Raw genomic sequence first — 25999 nt, 5'->3', positions numbered from 1 at the left:
CACAAGTGCGAGGTGGTCCACTTTGGTAGGAATAATGGTAGGAAGGACTATTACTTACATGGTGAAAAACTGCAGCAGGCGACGGTGCAGAGGGACTTCGGGGTCCTTGTGCATGAGTCGCAAAAACTCAGCCTGCAGGTGCAGCAGGTGGTCAGGAAGGCGAATGGGATGCTGGCCTTCATCGCGAGGGGGATTGAATATAAAAGTAGGGAGGTCTTGCTGCAGCTGTATAGGGCATTGGTGAGGCTGCAGCTGGAGTACTGTGTGCAGTTTTGGTCGCCGCACTTACGCAAGGATATTTTGGCCTTGGAGGGAGTGCAGAGGAGGTTTATTCGGCTGATACCGGAGTTGAGGGGGTTGAGCTATGAGGAGAGGCTGAATAAACTAGGCTTGTACTCGTTAGAGTTTAGAAGAATGAGGGGAGATCTCATTGAGACGTATAAGATGATGAATGGGATGGATAGGATAGAGGTGGAGAGACTCTTCCCGCTCAGAAAGGACAGTAGGACTAGGGGGCACAGCCTCAAGATAAAGGGGGGCGGTTTAGAACGGAGTTGAGGAGGAACTTCTTCACTCAAAGGGTGGTGAATCTCTGGAATTCTCTGCCCGTTGAAGTGGTGGAGGCTGCCTCGCTAAATATTTTGAAGACGCGGGTTGATGGGTTTTTGATAAGCGAGGGGATTAAGGGTTATGGGGAGAGGGCGGGAATGTGGAACTGAGACACGACAGATCAGCCATGATCTTATTGAATGGTGGGGCAGGCTCGAGGGGCTGGATGGCCTACTCCTGCTCCTATTTCTTATGTTCTTAAATAGGCTTACATTAACACCGCAGTGAAGTTACTGTGAAAAATCCCCTAGTTGCCACACACTCCGGTGCCTGTTTGGGTCCAATGAGGGAGAATGAGGCATGGCCAATGCACCCTAACCTGCACATCTTTGGACTGTGGGAGGAAACAGCACCCGGAGGAAACCCACGCAGACATGGGGAGAAGGTGCAGACTCCACATAGACAGTGACCTGGGCGGGGAATTGAACCTGGCTCCCTGGCGCTGAGAGACAGCGGTGTTAATCCACTGTGCCACCTCCTCCTCCGAGAGTGGCGGCCACGGCTCAGCGGCTTGGGTAGGAGGCTGAGGGAGAGATCTCGTCGTCGAACGTGGGGGCAGCAGAGTGGGGTTAAATCCTCGATCGGACACTGGGAAGGGCCCCTCCCTCCCCACGCCGGAGTCCTGAGCACCCCGACACACAGCTGAGGCAGTGTTTTTATTCAGAGACGTCCTGTCTGCCAGGAACTGCTCAGCGAGCAGCTGGATAAACAAGAGGTCCATCCCACCCGTCTGTCAGCGGGAAGCTTGTTGATGAGCCTTTAATTTGCCGAATGGAATGTCCCAATGGGCTGTTGACAAGCCTGGGTGATGGATGGGCGCGCCGTAGGGGAGAGTGTCTGCCTCGTTTAACCGGCCATCGAGCGAGCCTGTGTCTGAGGGCGCTGACTGAGTGCTTGGACAGACAGTGTGATGACAGCCCCCCCTGTTCACCTGATTAATGAGCGCGTTTGATTCAGAAGGTCTGTCCATTTAAAGTGGTTTACAGGGCTTGCTGATTGATACTAAGTTTAACGCCAACCCACCATCCCCAAGGTCGCAGAGCCACTGTCCCTCTCACCGACCCCCCCCCCCCCCCCCCCACTGTGGCATACCTGCTTTAAAGGGGCTATCACAGGGAGAGGGAGCGAGGGACAGCCGGCAGTGGATATCCCAGTCCCCTGCCCTACCCCTTTAATTCTCTTACCATTCCACACGCCCAGTTTATCTGATTTTAAAAATTTATTAGCCACAAGCAAACACCACAGTGAAGTTACTGTGAAAATCCCCTAGTCGCCTCACTCCGAGGTCTGTTTTGTACACTGAGGGTGAATTTAGCACGGCCAATCCACCTAACCTGCACATCTTTGGACACTAAGGGACAATTTAGCATGGCCAATCTCCCTAACCTACACATCTTTGGACACTAAAGGGCAATTTAGCATGGCCAATCCACCCTAACCTACACATCTTTGGACACTAAGGGGCAATTTAGCATGGCCAATCCCCCTAACCCACACATCTTTGGACACTAAGGGACAATTTAGCATGGCCAATCCACCCTAACCTACACATCTTTGGACACTAAGGGGCAATTTAGCATGGCCAATCCCCCTAACCCACACATCTTTGGACACTAAGGGACAATTTAGCATGGCCAATCTCCCTAACCTACACATCTTTGGACACTAAGGGACAATTTAGCATGGCCAATCCCCCCCTAACCGACACATCTTTGGACACTAAGGGGCAATTTAGCATGGCCAATCCCCCTAACCTACACATCTTTGGACACTAAAGGGCAATTTAGCATGGCCAATCCACCCTAACCTACACATCTTTGGACACTAAAGGGCAATTTAGCATGGCCAATCCACCCTAACCTACACATCTTTGGACACTAAGGGACAATTTAGCATGGCCAATCCACCTAACCTACACATCTTTGGACACTAAGGGGCAATTTAGCATGGCCAATCCCCCTAACCTGCACACCTTTGGACATTAAGGGGCAATTTAGCATGGCCAATCCACCCTAACCTACACATCTTTGGGATGTGGAAGGAAACCGGAGCGTGTGAAGAAAACCCACACAGATACGGGGAGAATGTGCAGTTTCCACTCAGTGACCTGGGCTGAGAATCGAGTCCATGTCCCTGGCGCTTTGAGGCAGCAGTGCTGGTTAGTGATGCAGGAGCGATGCCAACTGCGCGGGTTCGATTCCTGTCCAGGTTGAGGTTATTCAAAAGGGCGCCGTCTTTTTCTGGAGTGTGGCCATTCGGCCCTGCTCCAGTCAATAACAGCATGGCTGCTTTGACTGTAACCTCTCACCTTCTCCCTCCCTCCCCCCACTCTGTAACCTTCCACCCTCACTGTTTATCCAGTATCTCCCTCTGTGGAGAAGACTATCTCTAGTGCCTTTTGAGGAATGGATACTCAGAGTAGAATACAAGAGCAGGGATGGACTTCTGAGACTGTATAAGGCTCTGGTCAGACCCCATTTGGAGAATTGTGAGCAGTTTTGGGCCCCGTATCTAAGGAAGGATGTGCCGGCCTTGGAAAGGGTCCAGAGGAGGTTCACAAGAATGATCCCCGGAATGAAGAGCTTGTCGGATGAGGAACGGGTTGAGGACTCTGGGTCGATACTCGTTGGAGTTTAGAAGGATGGGGGGGGATCTTATTGAAACTTACAGGATACTGCGAGGCCCTGGATAGAGTGGACATGGAGAGGATGTTTCCATTAGTGGGAAAAACTAGAACCAGAGGGCACAACCTCAGGGTAAAGGGACGACCCTTTAAAACAGAGATGAGGAGGAATTTCTTCGGCCAGAGGGTGGGGAATGTGTGGAATTCATTTGAACAGAGGAGGCCGGGTCATTGTCTTTAAGACAGAGACAGATAGGTTCTTGATTGGTAAGAGGGCCAAAGGTTACAGGAAAAGGCAGGAGGATGGGGTAGAGAAATGTATCAGCAATGGCAGGGTGAACTCGATGGGCCGAATGGCCTACTCTTTTATCTTGTGAGAGAAAATATTTCTCCCCCTCTCCATCGGCAATGAGCCGCCCCTTATTTTTAAACAGCGACCCCCCCCACCCCTCGTTCTAGATTCTTCCACAAGAACTGAATTCCAGTGAGTGGAGTCACAACCTCTTTACCCTTTGCTTCGTAATACACACCCACCCCCTCAGGATCTGACAGGATTCACTCAAGCCACCTCTCGCTCACTCCACTGGATACAATCCCAACCTCTCCAACCTGTCCCCAGCAGACACCCCACCCTCTCCTGGGATTAGTCTGGGAAAACTCTGAACCACTCCCAACACATTCACATCTATCCTTAAATAAAGAGGCTAATGTATAACTCGGTTCTGCTCCTCCTCAAACAAAACAGGGAAGCCTTCCCTCTGTATAAGCTAAGAGCATTAGATGGAGGAGCAAAATAAGGCCATTCAGCCCATCAGATCAACTCTGCTGTTCAACCATGGCTGATAAGTTTCTCAACTCCATTCTGCCTACACCTCCCGCTGCCTCGGGAAAAGCAGCAGCATAAGCAAGGACCCCCACGCACCCCGGACATTCTCTGTTCCGTCAGGAAAAAGATACAAAAGTTTGAGGTCACGTACCGACCGACTCAAGAACAGCTTCTTCCCTGCTGCTGTCAGACCTTTGAATGGACTGAGCTTATATGAAGTTGATCTTTCTCTACACCCTAGCTCTGACTGTAACACTACATTCTGCATCCTCTCCTTTCCTTCTCCCCATGTACTCTACGAACGGTATGTTTTGTCTGTATCGTGCACAAGAAACAATACTCTTCACTGTGTCCCAGTACGTGACAATAATAAATCAAATCAACTCAGACTCTCCCACCTTTTTCCCGATAACCTTTGATCCCTTTATCCACTCTATCAAAAAGACCATTCTGTTCCCCCCCTCTCCCCTGTGAGACGCAGGTTCAAATCTCAGCCAGTGCAGCTCAAACGAATAAAATCTTACCAGTAAACTGTCATCGATTTGTTGTAAAACACCCCATCCCATTGATGAATGTTCCCTTCAGAGTGGGACAGTGGTTAGCATTGCGGCGCCAGGGATCTGGGTTTGATTCCGGGTTTGGGTCACTACGTGGAGTCTGCATGTTCTCTCCATCTCTGCTTGGGTTTCCTCCGGGTGCTCGGTTTCCTCCCGCAGTCCAAAGATGTGTAGGTTAGGGTGGATTGGCCATGGGAAATGTGTTTGGTTACAGGGATCTGGGCAAGATGCCCTGTCAGACAGTCTGTGCTGACTCAACGGGCCGAATGGCCTTCTCCACACTGTCGGGATTCTGAAACCTGCTGCCCTGACCCAGTCTGGCCTCGCAGTGACCCAAGATGCACAGCCATGTGCTTGATTACGAAGTGTCCTTCTGAAATGGTCAAGGGGCAAGTGAGGATGGGCACTGATGTTGGCATCCCGGGTACAGCCCTGTGGAAGAGGAAATGTGGGGGAAGGGGATTTAGCAATGGTGAGATCATTGGACATCACGGAAAGATGGTCAGATTGTGTTGAGAATCTCTCCTGTCGGAGTGAACGAGCCCTGCCAGAGGTAAGGAGACCCTAATCTGTGCAGAGTAAGTCAGATATTTGATAACGAGGGAGATGTTCTAGCTCAGTAGGTGTTGGAGAGAGGAATCTTGGCAGTGGTCCTGGTGGGAATGCTCTCTGGAAAGAGGTTTTATTCCTATCGGGACGATCTGACATCTCTCACAGCGTTCGACGAAGCGAGGAGGACACAAACCCTCATACACACACAGAGAAAAGAGCCTCAGAGACACAGGAGAACCAGAGATTACTGCTCCCTGCAACACGCACAGGACACCAGCGACCATCAGCTAACGGAAAACAGTCTTTGTCCCCTCATTCCAACATCTCGGGTAAGCTATTCTCCCCTGCTTTTCATAAATCTCCCGCTTCCCAACTCCATCCCTCGGCACTGACCCTCTGACAGTGCGGCGCTCCCTCGGCACCGACCCTCTGACAGTGCGGCGCTCCCTCGGCACCGACCCTCTGACAGTGCAGCGCTCCCTCGGCACCGACCCTCTGACAGTGCGGCACTCCCTCGGCACTGACCCTCTCACAGTGCGGCACTCCCTCGGCACTGACCCTCTGACAGTGCGGCGCTCCCTCGGCACTGACCCTCTGACAGTGCGGCACTCCCTCGGCACTGACCCTCTGACAGTGCGGCACTCCCTCAGCACTGACTCTGAATTTAGTTAAAATCAGAATGTCATTAGTGAAGGTGAAACGTTGGAATTAATTTTGGGAGTACATTTTGTGTCGTGTTGATGAAACATTAGGGGTGTTTTTTAATAAAGATTCCACAAATATCAGGGGTAATATTTATCTTTAAATAGTTTTGTTAAAATGTAATCGCAATGTTCACCTGAGAGATGAGTTCATTTAGAAATATTTGTTCAGTTTCTCGGGGCTTGCCAGACTTAAATCAGTAACGTTTTTTGTTTGTATAAGAACTTGGAGCAGGAGTGGGCCATTGGTCCCCTCGAGCCTGCTCCCCCATTCAATAAGATCTTGGCTGATCTTTTCATGGACTCAGCTCCACTTACCCGCCCGCTCACCATAACCCTCCATTCCTTTACAGGTCAAACATTTAGCTATCCTTGCCTTAAAAATGTTCAATGAGGGAGCCTCAACTGGGCCAGGAATTCCACAGATTCACAACCCTTTGTGTGAAGAAGTTCCTCCCCAACTCAGTCCTAAATCTGCTCCCCCTTATTTTGAGGCCATGCCCCTGGTTCTAGTTTCACCCACCAGTGGAAACAACTTCCCTGTTTCTATCTTATCTATTTCCTTCATAATCTTATATGTTTCTATAAGATCTCCCCTCATTCTTCTGAATTCCAATGAGTATAGCCCCAGTCTCTCCTCATAAGCCAACCCCCTCAACTCCAGAATCAACCCAGTGAATCTCCTCTGCAGCCCCTCCAGTGCCAGTATATCCTTTCTCAAGTAAGGAGACCAAAACTGTACACAGTGCTCCAGGTGTGGCCTCACCAGCACCTTATACAGCTGCAACATAACCTCACTGTTTTTAAACTCCATCCCTCTAGCAATGAAGGACAAAATCCCATTTGCCTTCTTAATTACCTGCTGCAACTGCAAACCAACTCCTTGAGATTCCTGCACAAGGACACCCAGATCCCTCTGCACAGCAGCATGCTGCAATTTTTTACCATTTAAATAATGGTCCATTTTGCCATTATTTCTACCAAAATGGATGACCTCACATTTACTAACATTGTACTCAATCTGCCAGACCCTCGCCCACTCACTTAGACTATCTATATCCCTTTGCAGACTTCCAGCATCCTCTGCACACTTTGCTCTTCCACTCATCTTAGTGTCGTCTGTGAGTTGTGACACACACTACACTTGGTCTCCAACTCCGAATCATCGAAGTAAATCGTAAACAATTGTGGAATTTTTGACCTGCTTTAGCGTCATGTTTTTGTGAATGACCCCCAGTGAAGTGGTTCCTCTCGGCAAGAGCGATCACAACACGCTCGACCTTCACATTCAGTTTGAGGGTGAGAAACGTGGGTCTGAGCTGAGTGCCTTAAACTGAAATAACGAAATGGACACAAAGACAGAGGTGGCGGAGGAAGCGGGTAAATAGTTTAAAGGTTGGGAGGGTGGAGATTCGTTGATTATTTAAATCCACTCTGCAAAGATGGATTCTTTCCAAAAGAAAGACTCTGGAATAAATGCACCATCTGAGCAAGTCAAGGAAGGTGTCAAATCGAAGGAAAAGGTCGACGGGATCGCAAAGGTTAGTGGCAAAGGCGGGATGTTTGAGACTGATTTTAGAATGCAGTGATGAGTGACTAAACAAATAACATGGAGGGAGAAATTAGAGTCTGAGAGAGAACGTTAGCTCGAAATTATAGCCTCAGTACAAAAGAAAATAACTCCTGGAAGTGTGAGAGTGTGGGAGTAATTATGGCAAACAGAGAACTAGAGAGAGTTGAACAGATACTTTGCAAGATGCAACCAACATCCCAAGAATACGTGAAAAATCGGGAGATACAAGGGAGAGAGCAGTGTGGAACCATCATGAGACCATCAGATAGAGGAGAATTGGGCCATTCGGCCCATCAAATCCATTCTGCCATGACTGATCAGTTTCTCAACCCTATTCTCCTCCCCGTAACCTTTGACCCCCTTACCAATCATGAACCTATCTATCTCTGTCTTAAAGACACTCAGTGACCCGGCCTCCTCTGTGGCAAAGAGTTCCTCAGATTCCCCACCCTCTGGCTGAAGAAATTCCTCCTAATCCCGGTTCTGTGCTCACAAACAGCAGGTGACATTAACACAGGCCCCAGGCACTGACCATCTGCAACAAGGAACAGTCTAACCATCTCCCCCCTCCTCGATATTCAATGGTATAACCATCAGTGAATTCCATCCCCCTCCTCCAACAATCAACATCCTGGGGGTTACCACTGACCAGAAACTGAACTGGGACCCAGCCATAGAAACACAGTGGCTCCCAGAGCAGGTCAGAGGCTGGGGATCCTGCTGAGACTAACTCACCTCCTGACACCTTCCCAAAACCTGTCCACCATCTACAAGGACACAAGTCAGGAGTGTGATGGAATACTCTCCACTTGCCTGGATGGGAGCGGCTCCCAACAACACTCGAGAAACTCGACACCATCCAGGACAAAGCAGCCCTTCACTCAGAGGCTGTGCCCTTGCATCCGAGACTCTCCGACTAATGGAAACATCTCCACGTCCAGTCTATCCAGGCCTCTCAGTATTCTGTAAGTTTCAACAAGATTCCCCCCCATCCTTCGAAACTCCATTGAGTACAGACCCTGAGCCCTCAAATGTTCCCCAAACTCCAAACCTTTCATTCCCGGGACCTTGTGAACCTCCTCCAGACTCTCTCCAAGGCCAGCACATCCATCCTTCCTTTACAGTGACTGATACACGAGGACTCCAAGGTCTCGCTGAGTATCCGCCTCTCAATTTACACCCGTTCCAGTAATAATCTGTCTCCCGATTACTGCTCCCAAAGTGGGAAACCTCACATCAGAAAGCATCCAGTGAATTCTCAGGAATCCACTGGAACAAGATGATTTGGAACTGAGCCAGCCCATGGTGTTGAGATAATGGTAAATCTTCACTGGGTTTTTGTGTCTGGAAGGGTATTTATGGATGAAAGGAATTAAGTTATATTTGAATCAATGCTGGAGCGTAAGGGAGATCTTTCCAACTTCATTCCGGTGAAGTGAGGTTCACCAGTTGGTCTTTCTGAAATATTTTATCCTTTGTGTGAAAAGTTCATCAGTGAACTCGTGCGAACTTGTTCAGTAACCAAACTCCTGTGTTTCCAAACTGAAACAATTTTGGGATTCATCCATCTGCGTTTCTCTCTGGGATCAGGCCTGTCCAATGTTGGCCAGGATTAGAAAACTAGACTGAGTAGAGAGAGAGAGACGGAGAGAGGCAGACGCAGACAGTGAGTGATACAGTCAGTGTTGAGGGAGCGCCGCACTGTCAGAGGGTCAGTGCCAAGGGAGCGCCACACTATCAGAGGGTCGGTGCCGAGGGAGCGCCACTGTCAGAGGGTCGGTGCCGAGGGAGCGCCGCACTGTCAGAGGGTCGGTGCCGAGGGAGCGCCGCACTGTCAGAGGGTCGGTGCCGAGGGAGCGCCACTGTCAGAGGGTCGGTGCCGAGGGAGTGTGGCACTGTCAGAGGGTCGGTGCCGAGGGAGCGCTGCACTGTCAGAGGGTCGGTGCCGAGTGAGTGCCGCACTGTCAGAGGGTCAGTGCTGAGGGAGTGCCGCACTGTCAGAGGGTCAGTGCTGAGGGAGTGTGGCACTGTCAGAGGGTCAGTGCTGAGGGAGTGCCGCACTGTCAGAGGGTCAGTGCCGAGGGAGCGCTGCACTGTCAGAGGGTCAGTGCTGAGGGAGTGCCGCACTGTCAGAGGGTCAGTGCCGAGGGAGCGCTGCACTGTCAGAGGGTCAGCGCTGAGGGAGTGCTGCACTGTCAGAGGGTCGGTGCCGAGGGAGTGCCGCACTGTCAGAGGGTCAGTGCTGAGGGAGTGCTGCACTGTCAGAGGGTCAGTGCCGAGGGAGTGCTGCACTGTCAGAGGGTCAGTGCTGAGGGAGTGCCGCACTGTCAGAGGGTCAGTGCTGAGGGAGCGCCGCACTGTCAGAGGGTCAGTGCTGAGGGAGTGCCGCACTGTCAGAGGGTCAGTGCTGAGGGAGTGCCGCACTGTCAGAGGGTCAGTGCTGAGGGAGTGCCGCACTGTCAGAGGGTCAGTGCTGAGGGAGTGCCACACTGTCAGAGGGTCAGTGCTGAGGGAGTGCCGCACTGTCAGAGGGTCAGTGCTGAGGGAGTGCCACACTGTCAGAGGGTCAGTGCTGAGGGAGCGCCGCACTGTCAGAGGGTCAGTGCTGAGGGAGTGCCACACTGTCAGAGGGTCAGTGCTGAGGGAGTGCCACACTGTCAGAGGGTCAGTGCTGAGGGAGGGCCGCACTGTCAGAGGGTCAGTGCTGAGGGAGTGCCGCACTGTCAGAGGGTCAGTGCTGAGGGAGTGCCGCACTGTCAGAGGGTCAGTGCTGAGGGAGTGCCACACTGTCAGAGGGTCAGTGCTGAGGGAGTGCCGCACTGTCAGAGGGTCAGTACTGAGGGAGTGCCGCACTGTCGGGGGGTCGGTGCCGAGTGCCCAGGCTTCGAACGTTCAGGGTGAAGTGTAGGCCGAGGTTTAATTTTGCTGTGAGGAGAGTGCTGAGGGCCTGTGACTGTGAGGATGGGTTGGTTGAGGCCTCGGTGCCCAGGGGACTCTGGTTAACTGGCTGCCTTCTGTCATTCCAGGCGATCAAACCCAGGCTGAGGCCTTTCCGTGGTAACGTCCGGTGACTGTGGAAGAAACACAACCCGTCCTGAGCTGGTCGGGCCTGAGAGTGAGGCCTCAACCCTGTTTACTGCCATGTCCAGCCTCCAAGGTGAGCCCTGGAGAAGGTGAGACCTGGTTGGCCAATAGAGTTGGCGTGGGACTGGCCACTCTCCCTGCCCTGTATGTCTGGGAGGGCGTCATCGCGATGCCACTTCCCGGTGCCAGACTCCTGGGCAAGTGGTAGTCAGGCTTCGGGGCCTAGTTCCCAACTCCGTTCCCAAAGAAGAGGCCCCAACCCCTTCCATCGCAATCCTGAGTCAGAATCTGGGAGACCCAACCAGATTGTGACCCTTGACTCTAACCCCTCCCCACCCGAGGGGCCTACACTGTGACCCCACCCACAGAAAGCCTGACCGTTGACCCCTGGCCCTGACCCTCCCGCTCTCCCCCTGACCCCAGTTCCCGACCTCTCCCCTTCTCAACCGAGCAGAGACGTTGACCTCATGACCCTTGACCCTCGCCTTGAATGTGACCTCTCCTCCTGCCCCGGGAAGGACCCCAAAACTCGGCCCGTGACCAGAGCAAGGGGAAGGGAGACGGTGCGGGTTTGCTATGGGTCACTCCAGGCCCACAGTAACAGGGCCGCCCCCGCGAAACGCTTGAGGGCATCTTACCCTGGGGTACAAAATGGTGGCTCATCCCTACACCTTGTCAAGGGGCCATTGGTGGGGGTGGGACTGAGGGGGGTCTCACTGCACGGATCTCAAGACTGAGGCTGTACTGAGGGAGTGCCGCACTGTCAGAGGGTCAGTGCTGAGGGAGTGCCGCACTGTCAGAGGGTCAGTGCTGAGGGAGTGCCGCACTGTCAGAGGGTCAGTGCTGAGGGAGTGCCGCACTGTCAGAGGGTCAGTGCTGAGGGAGCGCCGCACTGTCAGAGGGTCAGTGCTGAGGGAGTGCCGCACTGTCAGAGGGTCAGTGCAGAGGGAGCGCCGCACTGTCAGAGGGTCAGTGCTGAGGGAGTGCCGCACTGTCAGAGGGTCAGTGCTGAGGGAGCGCCGCACTGTCAGAGGGTCAGTGCTGAGGGAGTGCCGCACTGTCAGAGGGTCAGTGCTGAGGGAGTGCCGCACTGTCAGAGGGTCAGTGCTGAGGGAGCGCCGCACTGTCAGAGGGTCAGTGCTGAGGGAGTGCCGCACTGTCAGAGGGTCAGTGCAGAGGGAGCGCCGCACTGTCAGAGGGTCAGTGCTGAGGGAGTGCCGCACTGTCAGAGGGTCAGTGCTGAGGGAGCGCCGCACTGTCAGAGGGTCAGTGCTGAGGGAGTGCCGCACTGTCAGAGGGTCAGTGCTGAGGGAGTGCCGCACTGTCAGAGGGTCAGTGCTGAGGGAGCGCCGCACTGTCAGAGGGTCAGTGCTGAGGGAGCGCCGCACTGTCAGAGGGTCAGTGCAGAGGGAGCGCCGCACTGTCAGAGGGTCAGTGCAGAGGGAGTGCCGCACTGTCAGAGGGTCAGTGCTGAGGGAGCGCCGCACTGTCAGAGGGTCAGTGCTGAGGGAGTGCCGCACTGTCAGAGGGTCAGTGCTGAGGGAGTGCCGCACTGTCAGAGGGTCAGTGCTGAGGGAGCGCCGCACTGTCAGAGGGTCAGTGCTGAGGGAGTGCCGCACTGTCAGAGGGTCAGTACTGAGGGAGTGCTGCACTGTCAGAGGGTCAGTACTGAGGGAGTGCCGCACTGTCAGAGGGTCAGTGCTGAGGGAGTGCCGCACTGTCAGAGGGTCAGTACTGAGGGAGTGCCGCACTGTCAGAGGGTCAGTGCTGAGGGAGTGCCGCACTGTCAGAGGGTCAGTGCTGAGGGAGTGCCGCACTGTCAGAGGGTCAGTGCTGAGGGAGTGCCGCACTGTCAGAGGGTCAGTACTGAGGGAGTGCCGCACTGTCAGAGGGTCAGTACTGAGGGAGTGCCGCACTGTCAGAGGGTCAGTGCTGAGGGAGTGCCGCACTGTCAGAGGGTCAGTGCTGAGGGAGTGCCGCACTGTCAGAGGGTCAGTGCTGAGGGAGTGCCGCACTGTCAGAGGGTCAGTACTGAGGGAGTGCCGCACTGTCAGAGGGTCAGTGCTGAGGGAGTGCCGCACTGTCAGAGGGTCAGTGCTGAGGGAGTGCCGCACTGTCAGAGGGTCAGTGCTGAGGGAGTGCCGCACTGTCAGAGGGTCAGTGCTGAGGGAGTGCCGCACTGTCAGAGGGTCAGTGAGGGAGTGCCGCACTGTCAGAGGGTCAGTGCTGAGGGAGTGCCGCACTGTCAGAGGGTCAGTGCCTCACTGATTCTCTCTTTTCTGCTCCTGTTCCAGAGGTTGAGTGTTTCCATCGGGAGTTCCTGCTGAGGGAGACGGAGTGGATGGGCCTCCTTCCCCAGCCTGGGCGCCAGGGGAAACCCCGCTCCGTTCCGCTGGACGAGGGTTACACCGATATCACCATCGTGGAGACGGTCGGGGGGTCCGGATCGGCGAGCGAGCACGACGTGTCCGCCAAGTGGCGGCTGGAGGAGGAGAACTGGGCGGCTCTGCGTTCCGGAGCCCTGCGTCCCGTCCACCTGGGCCTCCTGCTGTCCCGGGGTGTCCGCCAGGGGTCAGGGGTCAGCCGGGGCCCGAGAGTGGCCCTGTCGGGGGTGGCCGGGTCGGGGAAGAGCACCGTGGTGCAGAAGCAGGCCCGGGACTGGGCCTGCCGCCGCAGTTACTCCCAGTTCCGCTTTGTCTTTCCGTTGCGCTTTCGCGACCTCAACCCTCGGCTGGGGAGGCCGAGCGGCCTGCGGGACCTGCTGACCCACGCCTGGCCCCACTTGGGAGGTGTGGCGGACACGCTCTGGAGCCTGGACGAGGGCCTCCTCTTCCTGTTGGACGGCTTGGACGAGTTCGGGCCCCCTCTGGAGTTGGCCGGAGGCTCCCTGGAGGAGGAGGATGAGGTCGCGGGCATCGTGGGGGCCTTGTTGAGGGGTGCCACCCTCCCCGGCTCCACGGTCCTCATCACAGGCCGCCCCTCAGCCCTGCGTCGCCTGCAGGAGGCCGGAACGGTGGATGCCTGGGCCTCCATCCTGGGCTTCCCGCCCCCAGAGCGCAGGAGTCACCTTGCCACCTTCCTGGGCAGCGCCCGCTTGGCGGAGGACGTCCTGGGCCACCTGGAGGCCCAAGGCCCTGTACTCGCCTCCCTGGGCCACGAGCCTCTGGCCTGCCAGCTGGCTGCTGCCTCACTGGGCCCGGGGTTGGCACAGCGGGCCGGATCGAGCCTCCCGGGCACCTCTGCCACCCCCCAGCTGCCCAGGAGCCTGACCCAGCTGATGACCCGTTACCTGCTCCAGGTGGTGAGGGGGTACGGCCGCGCCATCGCCAACCCCCGGGACACCTTCCTCAAGCTGGGCAAACTGGCACTGGATGCCCTGGCCAGGGGCGGCCCTGCCCTCTTCTCCGCAGACATGTTGGCCACCCACAAGCTCAAGGCCGCTCAGTTCGCTGAGGGGTTCCTCGCCGAGGTGCTGGTTGGGGATGAGGCCCTCGGAGCCGGGCCTGACGGAGGGGTGGGCACCCACGCCTTCCGCCACCCGGCCGTGCAGGACGCCCTGGCCGCCCTGGCCCTCTACCTCGGCCCCCAAGTAGGCCGGAGCCTGCCCGACCTCCTGACGCAGGCCCGGTGCCAACCCGACGGCCGCTACCAGCTGTTCCTCCGCTTCGTGGCCGGCCTCTCCACCCCCGGGGCGGGCCGCCCCCTGGAGGAGGTCCTGGGCCAGCTCCAGGCCCCAGCCGCCGCCCAGGCCGCAGCCTGGCTCAAGGCCCAGATCCTGGAGAAAGGGGAGAGGAACGGGCCCGGGCTGAGGGACGCCCTCTCCGAGCTCCTGGAGACCCAGAGCAAGAAGCTGGTGCTGTCCAGCCTGGGCTCGCTGGGGGCCCTGAGGCTGGGGGAGGGTCCCGGGACCTGCCAGCCAGCCCTCGGCCTCACCTCCATGGACTGTGCCGTCCTCGCCTCGCTCATCCAGCTCTGTGAGACCCTGCAGGAGCTGGACCTGGAGAACTGCCAGATCACCGGAGAGGGCCTGCTCCGACTGGGCCCTGCTCTCCATCGCTGCAGGAGCCTCAGGTACGTCAGCTCGGCTCGTTTCCCCGCTCGCCGGGCCTTGTCCGCGCTCGCCGGGCCTTATCCGCGCTCGCCGGGCCTTATCCGCGCTCGCCGGGCCTTATCCGCGCTCGCCGGGCCGTGTCCCCGCTCGCCGGGCCGTGTCCCCGCTCGCCGGGCCTGGTCACAGTTCGCCGGGCCTTGTCCCCGCTCACCGGGCCTTGTCCCCGCTCGCCGGGCCTTGTCCCAGTTCGCCGGGCCTTGTCCCAGTTCGCCGGGCCTGGTCACAGTTCGCCGGGCCTGGTCACAGTTCGCCGGGCCTTGTCCCCGCTCACCGGGCCTTGTCCCCGCTCGCCGGGCCTTGTCCCAGTTCGCCGGGCCTTGTCCCAGTTCGCCGGGCCTTGTCCCCGCTCGCCGGGCCTTGTCCCAGTTCGCCGGGCCTTGTCCCAGTTCGCCGGGCCTTGTCCCCGCTCGCCGGGCCTTGTCCCAGTTCGCCGGGCCTTGTCCCAGTTCGCCGGGCCTTGTCCCAGTTCGCCGGGCCTTGTCCCAGTTCGCCGGGCCTGGTCCCCGCTCGCCGGGCCTGGTCCCCGCTCGCCGGGCCTTGTCCCAGTTCGCCGGGCCTGGTCCCCGCTCGCCGGGCCTTGTCCGCGCTCGCCGGGCCTGGTCCCCGCTCGCCGGGCCTGGTCCCAGTTCGCCGGGCCTTGTCCGCGCTCGCCGGGCCTTGTCCGCGCTCGCCGGGCCTGGTCCCCTCTCGCCGGGCCTGGTCCCCTCTCGCCGGGCCTTGTCCGCGCTCGCCGGGCCTGGTCCCCGCTCGCCGGGCCTTGTCCCCGCTCGCCGGGCCTTGTCCCCTCTCGCCGGGCCTGGTCCCCTCTCGCCGGGCCTTGTCCGCGCTCGCCGGGCCTGGTCCCCGCTCGCCGGGCCTGGTCCCCGCTCGCCGGGCCTTGTCCCAGTTCGCCGGGCCTGGTCCCCGCTCGCCGGGCATTGTCCCCGCTCGCCGGGCCTTGTCCCCGCTCGCCGGGCCTGGTCCCCGCTCGCCGGGCCTGGTCCCCGCTCGCCGGGCCTTGTCCCAGTTCGCCGGGCCTGGTCCCCGCTCGCCGGGCCTGGTCCCCGCTCGCCGGGCCTGGTCCCCGCTCGCCGGGCCTGGTCCACGCCCGGCCCCGGGCCCCCGTCCCCGGTCACCTTGCCCATTTGCAGCCTCACCTCCCTCCCTCCACGAGATGGGGGCCGGAGGGGGGCATCGCTGGCAGATTTGGGGGTGTGGGGAGGAGGAACCGAGGGGACAATGTCTGTGCGCCCTCACCCACCCCCCCCCCCCCCCTCACCATTGTCCCTCTTCCTGTGCCCTCAGGCTGATAAACGTCAATCTTGGTGACCGAGGGGTCTCGATCCTGGCCGCCGCCCTGAACAGACCCAAATGCAAAGTGGAGACGCTGGTGTAAGTTCCAAACGACCCCCGTCCCCCCTCCCCTGCTCTCTCCCATCCCCCCCTCCGGGAAGTGTAGACAGAGTCAATGGATGGGAGGCTGGTTTGTGTGATGGGATTGGGGGCTACATTCACAACCCTTTTGTAGTTCCTTGCGGTCTTGGGCAGAGCAGGATCCCAGACCGAGCTGTGATCCAACCAGAAAGAATGCTTTCTATGGGGGCATCTGTAAAAGTTGGTGAGAGTCGGAGCGGACATGCCAAATTTCCTTAGTCTTCTGAGAAAGTAGAGACAGGGTAGATTCAGAAAGAATGTCCCCCGATGGTGGAGTTGGGGGGGAGTCCAGAACTAGGGGTCAGAGTTTGAGGATAAGGGGGAAACCTTTTAGAACTGAGGGGAGGGGAAATTTCTTCACCCAGAGGGTGGGGAATGTGTGGAATTCATTCCCATAGAAAGTAGTTGAGGCCAAAACGTTGTGTGATTTCAGGAAGAAATTAGATATCGCTCTTGGGGCTAAAGGGATCGAGGGATATCGGGGGGGGAAGGGTGGGGAGAATCAGGAGAATGAGTTGGAGAAGGGGGCTGAATGGCCTCCTCCTCCTGTTCCCGTGTAACAGGCTGGAGAAGGGGCTGAATGGGGCCTCCTCCTGTTCCCGTGTAACAGGCTGGAGAAGGGGCTGAATGGCCTCCTCCTGTTCCTGTGTAACAGGCTGGAGAAGGGGCTGAATGGCCTCCTCCTGTTCCTGTGTAACAGGCTGGAGAAGGGGCTGAATGGGGCCTCCTCCTGTTCCTGTGTAACAGGCTGGAGAAGGGGCAGAATGGCCTCCTCCTCCTGTTCCCGTGTAACAGGCTGGAGAAGGGGCAGAATGGCCTCCTCCTGTTCCTGTGTAACAGGCTGGAGAAGGGGCTGAATGGCCTCCTCCTCCTGTTCCCGTGTAACAGGCTGGAGAAGGGGCTGAATGGCCTCCTCCTCCTGTTCCTGTGTAACAGGCTGGAGAAGGGGCTGAATGGCCTCCTCCTGTTCCTGTGTAACAGGCTGGAGAAGGGGCTGAATGGCCTCCTCCTGTTCCTGTGTAACAGGCTGGAGAAGGGGCTGAATGGCCTCCTCCTGTTCCCGTGTAACAGGCTGGAGAAGGGGCTGAATGGCCTCCTCCTGTTCCTGTGTAACAGGCTGGAGAAGGGGCTGAATGGCCTCCTCCTGTTCCCGTGTAACAGGCTGGAGAAGGGGCTGAATGGCCTCCCCCTGTTCCCGTGTAACAGGCTGGAGAAGGGGCTGAATGGCCTCCTCCTCCTGTTCCTGTGTAACAGGCTGGAGAAGGGGCTGAATGGCCTCCTCCTCCTGTTCCTGTGTAACAGGCTGGAGAAGGGGCTGAATGGCCTCCTCCTGTTCCTGCGTAACAGGCTGGAGAAGGGGCAGAATGGCCTCCTCCTGTTCCTGTGTAACAGGCTGGAGAAGGGGCAGAATGGCCTCCTGTTCCTGTGTAACAGGCTGGAGAAGGGGCTGAATGGCCTCCTCCTGTTCCCGTGTAACAGGCTGGAGAAGGGGCCTCCATTTGGTGATGGGCCTGATGATAAATTTGTTTGCTCTCCCCTGACAGGATGGTCAATAATGGTCTGTCGGAGGTCGGGGTGCGAGAATTTGCCGCCTCCCTATCCGGCGGTGAGTCACTGAGGAACCTCCAGCTACGGGCCAACAGCCTGGGCGATGTAGGCCTGAAAAGCCTGAGCGTGGCGCTGAGAGCTCCCGGCTGCAAACTGCGGAGGCTGGAGTAAGTGTGGACTTTGTGTTTGACGTGGGACAGCGTGGGGACCGGGAGGGACAAGCACGGCTCAAAGATCGTCAAGTATTGTAGTGTCGTGGACCAATAGTGTGAACAGGAGTGGACAGTACGGCTGGATCGATACTCGCTACCCCTCAGCGCTACTTACCCACTTCCTCCCCCACCTCTGTCTTTGTGTCCATTTCGTTATTTCGGTTTAAGGCACTCAACTCAGACCCACGTTTCTCACCCTCAAACTGAATGTGAAGGTCGAGCGTGTTGTGATCGCTCTTGCCGAGAGGAACCACTTCACTGGGGTCATTCACAAAAACGTGACGCTAAAGCAGGTCAAAAATTCCACAATTGTTTACGATTTACTTCGATGATTCGGAGTTGGAGACCAAGGGTAGTGTGTGTCACAACTCACAGACGACACTAAGATGAGCGGAAGGGCAAAGTGTGCAGAGGATGCTGGAAGTCTGCAAAGGGATATAGATAGTCTAAGTGAGTGGGCGAGGGTCTGGCAGATTGAGTACAATGTTAGTAAATGTGAGGTCATCCATTTTGGTAGAAATAACGGCAAAATGGACTATTATTTAAATGGTAAAAGATTGCAGCATGCTGCTGTGCAGAGGGATCTGGGTGTCCTTGTGCAGGAATCTCAAGGAGTTGGTTTGCAGGTAATGAAGAAGGCAAATGGGATTTTGTCCTTCATTGCCAGAGGGATGGAGTTTAAAAACAGTGAGGTTATGTTGCAGCTGTAAAGGTGCTGGTGAGGCCACACCTGGAGTACTGTGTACAGTTTTGGTCTCCTTACTTGAGAAAGGATATACTGGCACTGGAGGGGCTGCAGAGGAGATTCACTAGGTTGATTCTGGAGTTGAGGGGGTTGGCTTATGAGGAGAGACTGGGGCTATACTCATTGGAATTCAGAAGAATGAGGGGAGATCTTATAGAAACATATAAGATTATGAAGGGAATAGATAAGATAGAAACAGGGAAGTTGTTTCCACTGGTGGGTGAAACTAGAACCAGGGGCATGGCCTCAAAATAAGGGGGAGCAGATTTAGGACTGAGTTGGGGAGGAACTTCTTCACACAAAGGGTTGTGAATCTGTGGAATTCCCGGCCCAGTTGAGGCTCCCTCATTGAACGTTTTTAAGGCAAGGATAGCTAAATGTTTGACCTGTAAAGGAATGAAGGGTTATGGTGAGCGGGCGGGTAAGTGGAGCTGAGTCCATGAAAAGATCAGCCAAGATCTTATTGAATGGGGGAGCAGGCTCGAGGGGACCAATGGCCCACTCCTGCTCCTAGTTCTTATCTATTAAAGTGAGTGTGAGAAATAATATGATCTGTGTTTCAGCAACGCTGGGGGGGTATCATCGTGAAACTTACAGGATACTGCGAGGCCCTGGATAGAGTGGACACGGGGAGGGTGTCTCCACGAGTGGGCAAAACTAGAACCAGAGGGAACGACCTCAGGCTAGAGGGACAATCCTTTAAGACAGAGATAGACAGGTCCCTGATTAATAAGGGGATCAGGGATTATGGGGAAAAGGCAGGAGAATGGGGGATGAGAAAAATATCAGCCATGATTGAATGGGGGAGCAGACACGATGGGCTGAGTGGTCTCGTTCTGCTCCTTTGTGTTTTATGGACTTGAATAACTAGAGTGGAATCGCTCTGTAAAACCAGCAAGTAACACTTCACCTAACTCATTCACTATTGGAAGAAGAAACTGGATTGATTAGTAAGTTTGCGGCTGACACAAAGGTTGGTGGATTTGCGGATAGCGATGAGGACCATCAGAGGATACAGCAGGATATAGATCGGTTGGAGACTTGGGCAGAGAGATGGCGGTTGGAGTTTAATCTGGATAAATGTGAGGGAATGTATTTTGGAAGGTCTAATACAGATAGGAAATATACAGTAAATGGCAGAACCCTTAAGAGTATTGATAGGCAGAGGGATCTGGGTGTACAGGTACACAGGTCACTGAAAGTGGCAATGAAGGTGGAGAAGGTAGTCAAGAAGGCATACGGCATGCTTGCCTTCATCGGCCGGGGCATTGAGTTTAAAAATTGGCAAGTCATGTTGCAGCTTTATAGAACCTTAGTGAGGCCGCACTTGGAAATATAGTGTTCAATTCTGGTCGCCACACTACCAGAAGGATGTGGAGGCTTTGGAGAGGGTACAGAAAAGATTTACCAGGATGTTGCCCCTGGTACGGAGGGCGTTAGCTATGAGGAGAGGTTGGAGAAACTTGGTTTGTTCTCACTGGAGCGACGGAGGTTGAGGGGAGACCTGATAGAAGTCTACAAGATTATGAGGGGCATGGACAGAGTGGATAGTCAGAAGCTTTTTCCCAGGGTGGAAGAGTCAATTACGCGGGGGGGCACAGGTTTAAGGTGAGAGGGGCAAGGTTTAAAGGAGATGTACGAGGCAGATGTTTTTTACACAGAGGATGGTGGGTGTCTGGAACTCACTGCCAGGGAAGGGAGTGGAAGCAGATACGATAGTGACTTTTAAGGGGCATCTGGACAAGTACCTGAATGAGATGGGAATAGAGGGATATGGTCCCCGAAAGCATAGAGGGTTTTATTTCAGTCGGGCAGCATGGTCGGTGCAGGCTCAGAGGGCCAAAGGGCCTGTTCCTGTGCTGGAATTTTCTTTGTTCTTTATTAACAAACCGGATAAAACATTATTCTAACAGAATGCAATTTAGATAAATACAATTCTCACTTAGTAACAAATAAGTCAAATTTTTAGTCACTCGCTAAATTACAACCAGATTTGTCGTCACCTGGAATCTTCTGTCCTCTTTTCCTCTCTTCACTATTCAGATCAGGCTTTCTTTTAAGACATTAATATAGCTACGGGAGCCGACAAGTCCGTATCTCTCTGTCTGTCTCTCTCTCTCTCTGTCTCTCTCTCTCTCTGTCTCTCTCTCTCTCTGTCTCCCTGTCTCTGTCCCTGTCTCTGTCTCTCTCTCTCTGGAGGAGTGACAAGAGGCAGCTGCTCTGCCCAGTTGTCTCCCTGACCTCCCCCCTCCCCACTCCCAATCTCTGACACTCCTGATGACACATCAGTATTTCACGCAATAGGATTAGTTCTCAGCTTACCAAACCATCAATTTGAAACCTAATAGGTTGCTGGGAGCAAAGTGCCTAATTTAAACTGGCTCAAATTCAAATATTCAAATGCCTGAAGCCTGTTACATAGGCAATCCCGCTGTTTGGAGAAAACGTTTCAGTCTGTATTCTCAATATGGACCTGCATTTGTTTAACTCCCTCAGCAATGAAAAAACACAACATTCTCAAAGGACCTTGTAATAATTCCACCTCTTAGACTGTTAAAATTTTTATTAGTTTTACCAATACTAACAACATGAAGAAGTGCCGCACTGTCAGAGGGTCAGTACTGAGGGAGTGCCGCACTGTCAGAGGGTCAGTGCTGAGGGAGTGCCGCACTGTCAGAGGGTCAGTGCTGAGGGAGTGCCGCACTGTCAGAGGGTCAGTGCTGAGGGAGTGCCGCACTGTCAGAGGGTCAGTACTGAGGGAGTGCCGCACTGTCAGAGGGTCAGTGCTGAGGGAGTGCCGCACTGTCAGAGGGTCAGTGCTGAGGGAGTGCCGCACTGTCAGAGGGTCAGTGCTGAGGGAGTGCCGCACTGTCAGAGGGTCAGTACTGAGGGAGTGCCGCACTGTCAGAGGGTCAGTACTGAGGGAGTGCCGCACTGTCAGAGGGTCAGTGCTGAGGGAGTGCCGCACTGTCAGAGGGTCAGTGCTGAGGGAGTGCCGCACTGTCAGAGGGTCAGTGCTGAGGGAGTGCTGCACTGTCAGAGGGTCAGTGCTGAGGGAGTGCTGCACTGTCAGAGGGTCAGTGCTGAGGGGGTGCCGCACTGTCAGAGGGTCAGTGCTGAGGGGGTGCTGCTCTGTGGGGGGGGTTTGTGACTGTGTGTGTGTTATACTCTCTCTCTCTCTCTCTGTGTGCAGTGTGTGTGGGAACGCTCTGTCCCCGGGTTGTGTGGGTGATCTGTCCTGCCTGCTCGGAGCCGATGCGCCTCTTGTCGATCTGGATATCAGTGGGAACAGACTGGGAGATTCCGGAACCATCGGCCTCAGTGTCGCCCTGCAGAGTCCAGACTGCAAACTGCAGGCGTTACAGTGAGTGTGTCCCCCACCCCCACCCCCACCCCCACCCCCGGGTCCAGCCCTGCTCAGTGTGGGAGTAACACCCACTACCCCTGCCGTATCCCCCTCTGCCCCTCCCTCCCTCTCCATCCGTCCCTCCCTCTCTCTCCCTCCGTCTCCGTCCCTCCCTCTCCGTCCCTCCCTCTCCCTCCCTCCCTCCCTCCCTCTCCGTCCCTCCCTCTCTCCCTCTCCGTCCCTCCCTCCCTCTCCCTCCCTCTCCATCCCTCCCTCCCTGCCTCCCTCCCACCCTCCCTCTCTGTCCCTCCCTCCCTCTCCGTCCCTCCCCCTCCCTCCCTCCCTCCCTCTCCGTCCCTCCCTCTCCCTCCCTCCCTCTCCGTCCCTCCCTCTCCGTCCCTCCCTCTCCCTCCCTCCCCCCCTCCCTCCCTCTCCGTCCCTCTCTCGCCGTCCCTCTCCCTCCCTCCCTCTCCGTCCCTCCCTCTCCGTCCCTCCCTCTCCCTCCCTCCCTCTCCCTCCCTCTGTCCCTCCCTCCCTCCCTCCGTCCCTCTCTCTGTCCCCCCCTCCCTCCCTCTCCGTCCCTCCCTCTCTCTCCCTCCCTCTCCTTCCCTCCCTCTCTCCCTCCCTCTCCCTCCCTCCCTCTCTCCGTCCCTCTCCGTCCCTCCCTCTCCGTCCCTCCCTCTCCGTCCCTCCCTCCCTCTCTCTCCCTCCCTCCATCCCTCCCTCCCTCCCTCCCTCTCCCTCCCTCTGTCCCTCTCTCCGTCCCTCCCTCCCTCCCTCTCCCTCCCTCCCTCCCCCTCCCTCCCTCCCTCCCTCCCTCCCTCCATCCCTCTCCCTCCCTCCCTCCCTCCCTCCCTCCCTCCCTCCCTCTCCCTCCCTCTCTCTCCCTCCCTCCATCCCTCCCTCCCTCCGTCCCTCCCTCTCTCCCTCCCTCTCCGTCCCTCCCTCTCTCCCTCCCTCCCTCCCTCTCTCCCTCCCTCCATCCCTCCCTCCCTCTGTCCCTCCCTCTCTCCCTCCCTCTCCCTCCCTCCCTTCGTCCCTCCCTCTCTGTCCCTCCCTCTCTGTCCCTCCCTCTCTGTCCCTCCCTCTCTGTCCCTCCCTCTCCGTCCCTCCGTCCCTCCCTCTCCCTCTCTCCCTCCCTCTCTCTCTCTCCCTCCCTCCCTCTCCCTCCCTCCCGAATGGCCTCCTCCTGTTTTGAGTTTCGATGTTTCTCCACCTCGGTCTCTCTCCACTCTCCACAGTTTAGCCGATAATAACCTCTCGGATGCCTGCGCCCCGGAACTTTCCGCCGTTCTCTCCTCGAGCAAGTCCCTGCTCGCCATCGACCTGAGTGGGAATCGACTGGGAGACCTGGGGATCCAGTACCTCTGCACAGCCCTGCGGAAACCCCACTGCGGGGTACAAAAACTCGGGTAAGAGTGAAACACCGAACCGGAGTGGGGGCAATCCAGCACTAGGCCGCAACTGGAGCCTGGCCTTTTCCTGCTGTATCCATCCTGAGCTCGGTACCCCACACAGCAGGGGAGATTTTGGTTTACTTGGCGCTAGGCCAGAAATAAAGCCTGGGGCTCGCTTGCTGTCTCACTCGCTGGTGCTGCTGGGCAGGGAAGTCTCAGGCTTCGTTTCGGGCCTAGTGCTGTGTTAGCCTGATATCTCACCCATGGCGTGGTGTGGAGCCTGGTGCGCACACCACAGGGATGGCCCAGGCTTCGTCTCGGGCCTAGTGCTGTGTTAGCCTGATATCTCACCCATCGCGTGGTGCGGACCCTGGTGCACACACCACAGGGATGGCCCAGGCTTCGTTTCGGGCCTAGTGCTGTGTTAGCCTGATATCTCACCCATGGCGTGGTGTGGAGCCTGGTGCACACACCACAGGGATGGCCCAGGCTTCGTTTCGGGCCTAGTGCTGTGTTGGCCTGACCTCTCACCCACAGTGTTTCATAGAGGTTTATAACATGGAAACAGGCCCCTCGCCCAACTTGTCCACATCGCCTCCCTCTTTTTTAAACCCGTGAGCTAATCCCAATCGCCCACATTTGGCCCATATCCCTCTATACCCATCGTGTAACTGTCTAAATGCTTTTTAAAAGATAAAATTGTACCCATCTCTACTACTACCTCTGGCAGCTCGTTCCAGACACTCACCACCCTCTGGGTGAAAAAATTGCCCCTCGGGACCCTCTCCCCTCTCCCCTAAAACCTATACCCTCTAGTTTTAGACTCCCCTACCTTTGGGGAAAAGATATTGACTATCTAGCTGATCTGTGCCCCTCATTATTTTATAGACCTCTATAAGATCACCCCTCTACGCTCCAGAGAAAAAAGGTCCCAGTCTATCCAGCCTCTCCTTATAACTCAATCCATCAAGTCCCGGTAGCATCCTAGTAAATCTTTTCTGCACTCTTTCTAGTTTAATAATATCCTTTCTATAATAGGGTGACCAGAACTGTACACAGTATTCCAAGTGTGGCCTTACCAATGTCTTGTACAACTTCAACAAGACGTCCCAACTTCTGTATTCAATGTTCTGACCGATGAAACCAAGCATGTCGAATGCCTTCTTCACCACTCTGTCCACCTGTGACTCCACTTTCAAGGAGCTATGAACCTGTACCCCTCGATCTCTTTGTTCTGTAACTCTCCCCAACGCCCTACCATTAACTGAGTAAGTCCTGCCCTGGTTCAATCGACCAAAATGCATCACCTCGCAATTCAAGTGTGGGAGATATCTGGGGGAACCGGGGGGAAGGGGTGGGGGGTGGGGGTGAGAGTCAGTTCCGCGCGCGCTGGGTACCATTTGCCAATCGTTGCCCTTTTTGACTCTCCCTTGACCACCCCCTCCCTCCCTCCCCCACCAGGTTGGCCTCCAACGGCCTGACGGATTTCATCGCGGAGGTGCTGACCTCAAGCCTGAGCGGGAAGGCCTCACTCCGCTCACTCGATCTCCAGGGCAACGTCTTCACCGACCGGTCAGTCAGCGACATCCAGGGCCTCATCGAGGCCTGCCCCCAACTGGAGGAGATACGGTGAGGGCCCCCACCAGCTGGGGGGGGGGGGGGGCGCGGCATCTACAGCTGGGTGACGGTGGGTGGGGCATCGATGAGGGGATCTGATAGAAACCTATAAAATTCACACAGGGTTCGACAGGGTAGATTCAGAAAGAATGTTCCCCATGGTGGGGTGTGGGGAGAGGGGGGGAGGAGGCCCGTGTGGAGCAGAAACACCCGCGCAGGGCAGATACGATGCAGCTACTTTGTGCACAGCAAGATCCCACACGCCAATGATTTGGAGGGCGAGCGATTTGGCTTAAGGACCGATTATTGGGCCCACAGCATGTTTGGGGGAATTGCGGAATGTTTCCGGATGTCCGCGGGGGTAAGTTCACATCATCCACTCCCCCACCAGGCCACACACACCCCCCCCCACCACCCCCCCAGCGGCCATTTTGAATCACATTCCTGCCCCTTTTTTCTGGTTTTGAAGGTTGAAGGGGAATCGCTTCACGAAGGACGGGAAGAATCGATTGGACCTGATGAACGAATCGGGAGGCGGGCCGAGGGTAGAAGTTTAGCACCATCCACCTCGGGCCTGAATAAAAACGGTTCCGCTCCTCCCGCTCTGTCTGTGTCGAGTTTTTTGTGTGGATGTCCGCGGATGAACAACTTTCCGGCAACTTGGACGTCAATTCGATCTCACGCAAGGACGCTTAACTAGGCCCAAAGTCTCGCCCACCACTCAGCTCCCACATCCCAAATACCAACTAGGCCCCAGCTCCCACCTATCAACTAGGCCTCAGGCCTCAACTACCAGTCAGGCCTCAAACTGCAGCTACCAAGTAGGCCCCAATCCTCAACTACCAGTCAGGCTTCTGATCTCACTACCAACTAGGCCTCAGGCCTCAACTACCAGTCAGGCCTCAAACTGCAGCTACCAAGTAGGCCCCAATCCTCAACTACCAGTCAGGCTTCTGATCTCACTAACAACTAGGCCTCAGGCCTCAACTACCAGTCAGGCCTCAAACTGCAGCTACCAAGTAGGCCCCAATCCTCAACTACCAGTCAGGCTCCCGATCTCACTACCAACTAGGTCTCAGGCCTCA

At 56.1% G+C, this 25999-nt stretch overlaps 1 protein-coding gene across 1 annotated transcript; it reads left to right on the top strand.

Moving 5' to 3' along the window:
• Positions 1-5458: 5458 nt before the first annotated feature.
• On the top strand, positions 5459-25483 carry LOC145340556 (NACHT, LRR and PYD domains-containing protein 12-like). The gene is made up of 9 exons (XM_080185028.1): positions 5459-5496; positions 10468-10598; positions 12820-14596; positions 15921-16007; positions 17594-17764; positions 21748-21918; positions 23142-23312; positions 24759-24926; positions 25384-25483. The coding sequence occupies exons 2-9, from the start codon at positions 10583-10585 to the stop codon at positions 25469-25471; spliced, it is 2649 nt and encodes an 882-aa protein (XP_080041154.1). The 5' UTR covers positions 5459-5496; positions 10468-10582; the 3' UTR covers positions 25472-25483.
• Positions 25484-25999: the final 516 nt, after the last annotated feature.

The sequence above is a fragment of the Carcharhinus amblyrhynchos genome, unplaced genomic scaffold, assembly GCF_965287045.1.
Source record: "Carcharhinus amblyrhynchos unplaced genomic scaffold, sCarAmb.v2.hapA chromosome_1141, whole genome shotgun sequence".
NCBI lineage: Eukaryota > Metazoa > Chordata > Chondrichthyes > Carcharhiniformes > Carcharhinidae > Carcharhinus > Carcharhinus amblyrhynchos.
Note: the sequence above shows the minus strand (reverse complement) of the source record. Positions and strands in the feature narration are given on the sequence as shown.

Bases quoted from the DNA above. Each gene is read 5' to 3' on its own strand.
- LOC145340556 (XM_080185028.1), top strand. The intron at 16,008-17,593 runs GTAAGTTCCAAA...CTCCCCTGACAG, and splicing joins TGCAAAGTGGAGACGCTGGT to GATGGTCAATAATGGTCTGT. The intron at 17,765-21,747 runs GTAAGTGTGGAC...CTCTGTGTGCAG, and splicing joins TGCAAACTGCGGAGGCTGGA to TGTGTGTGGGAACGCTCTGT.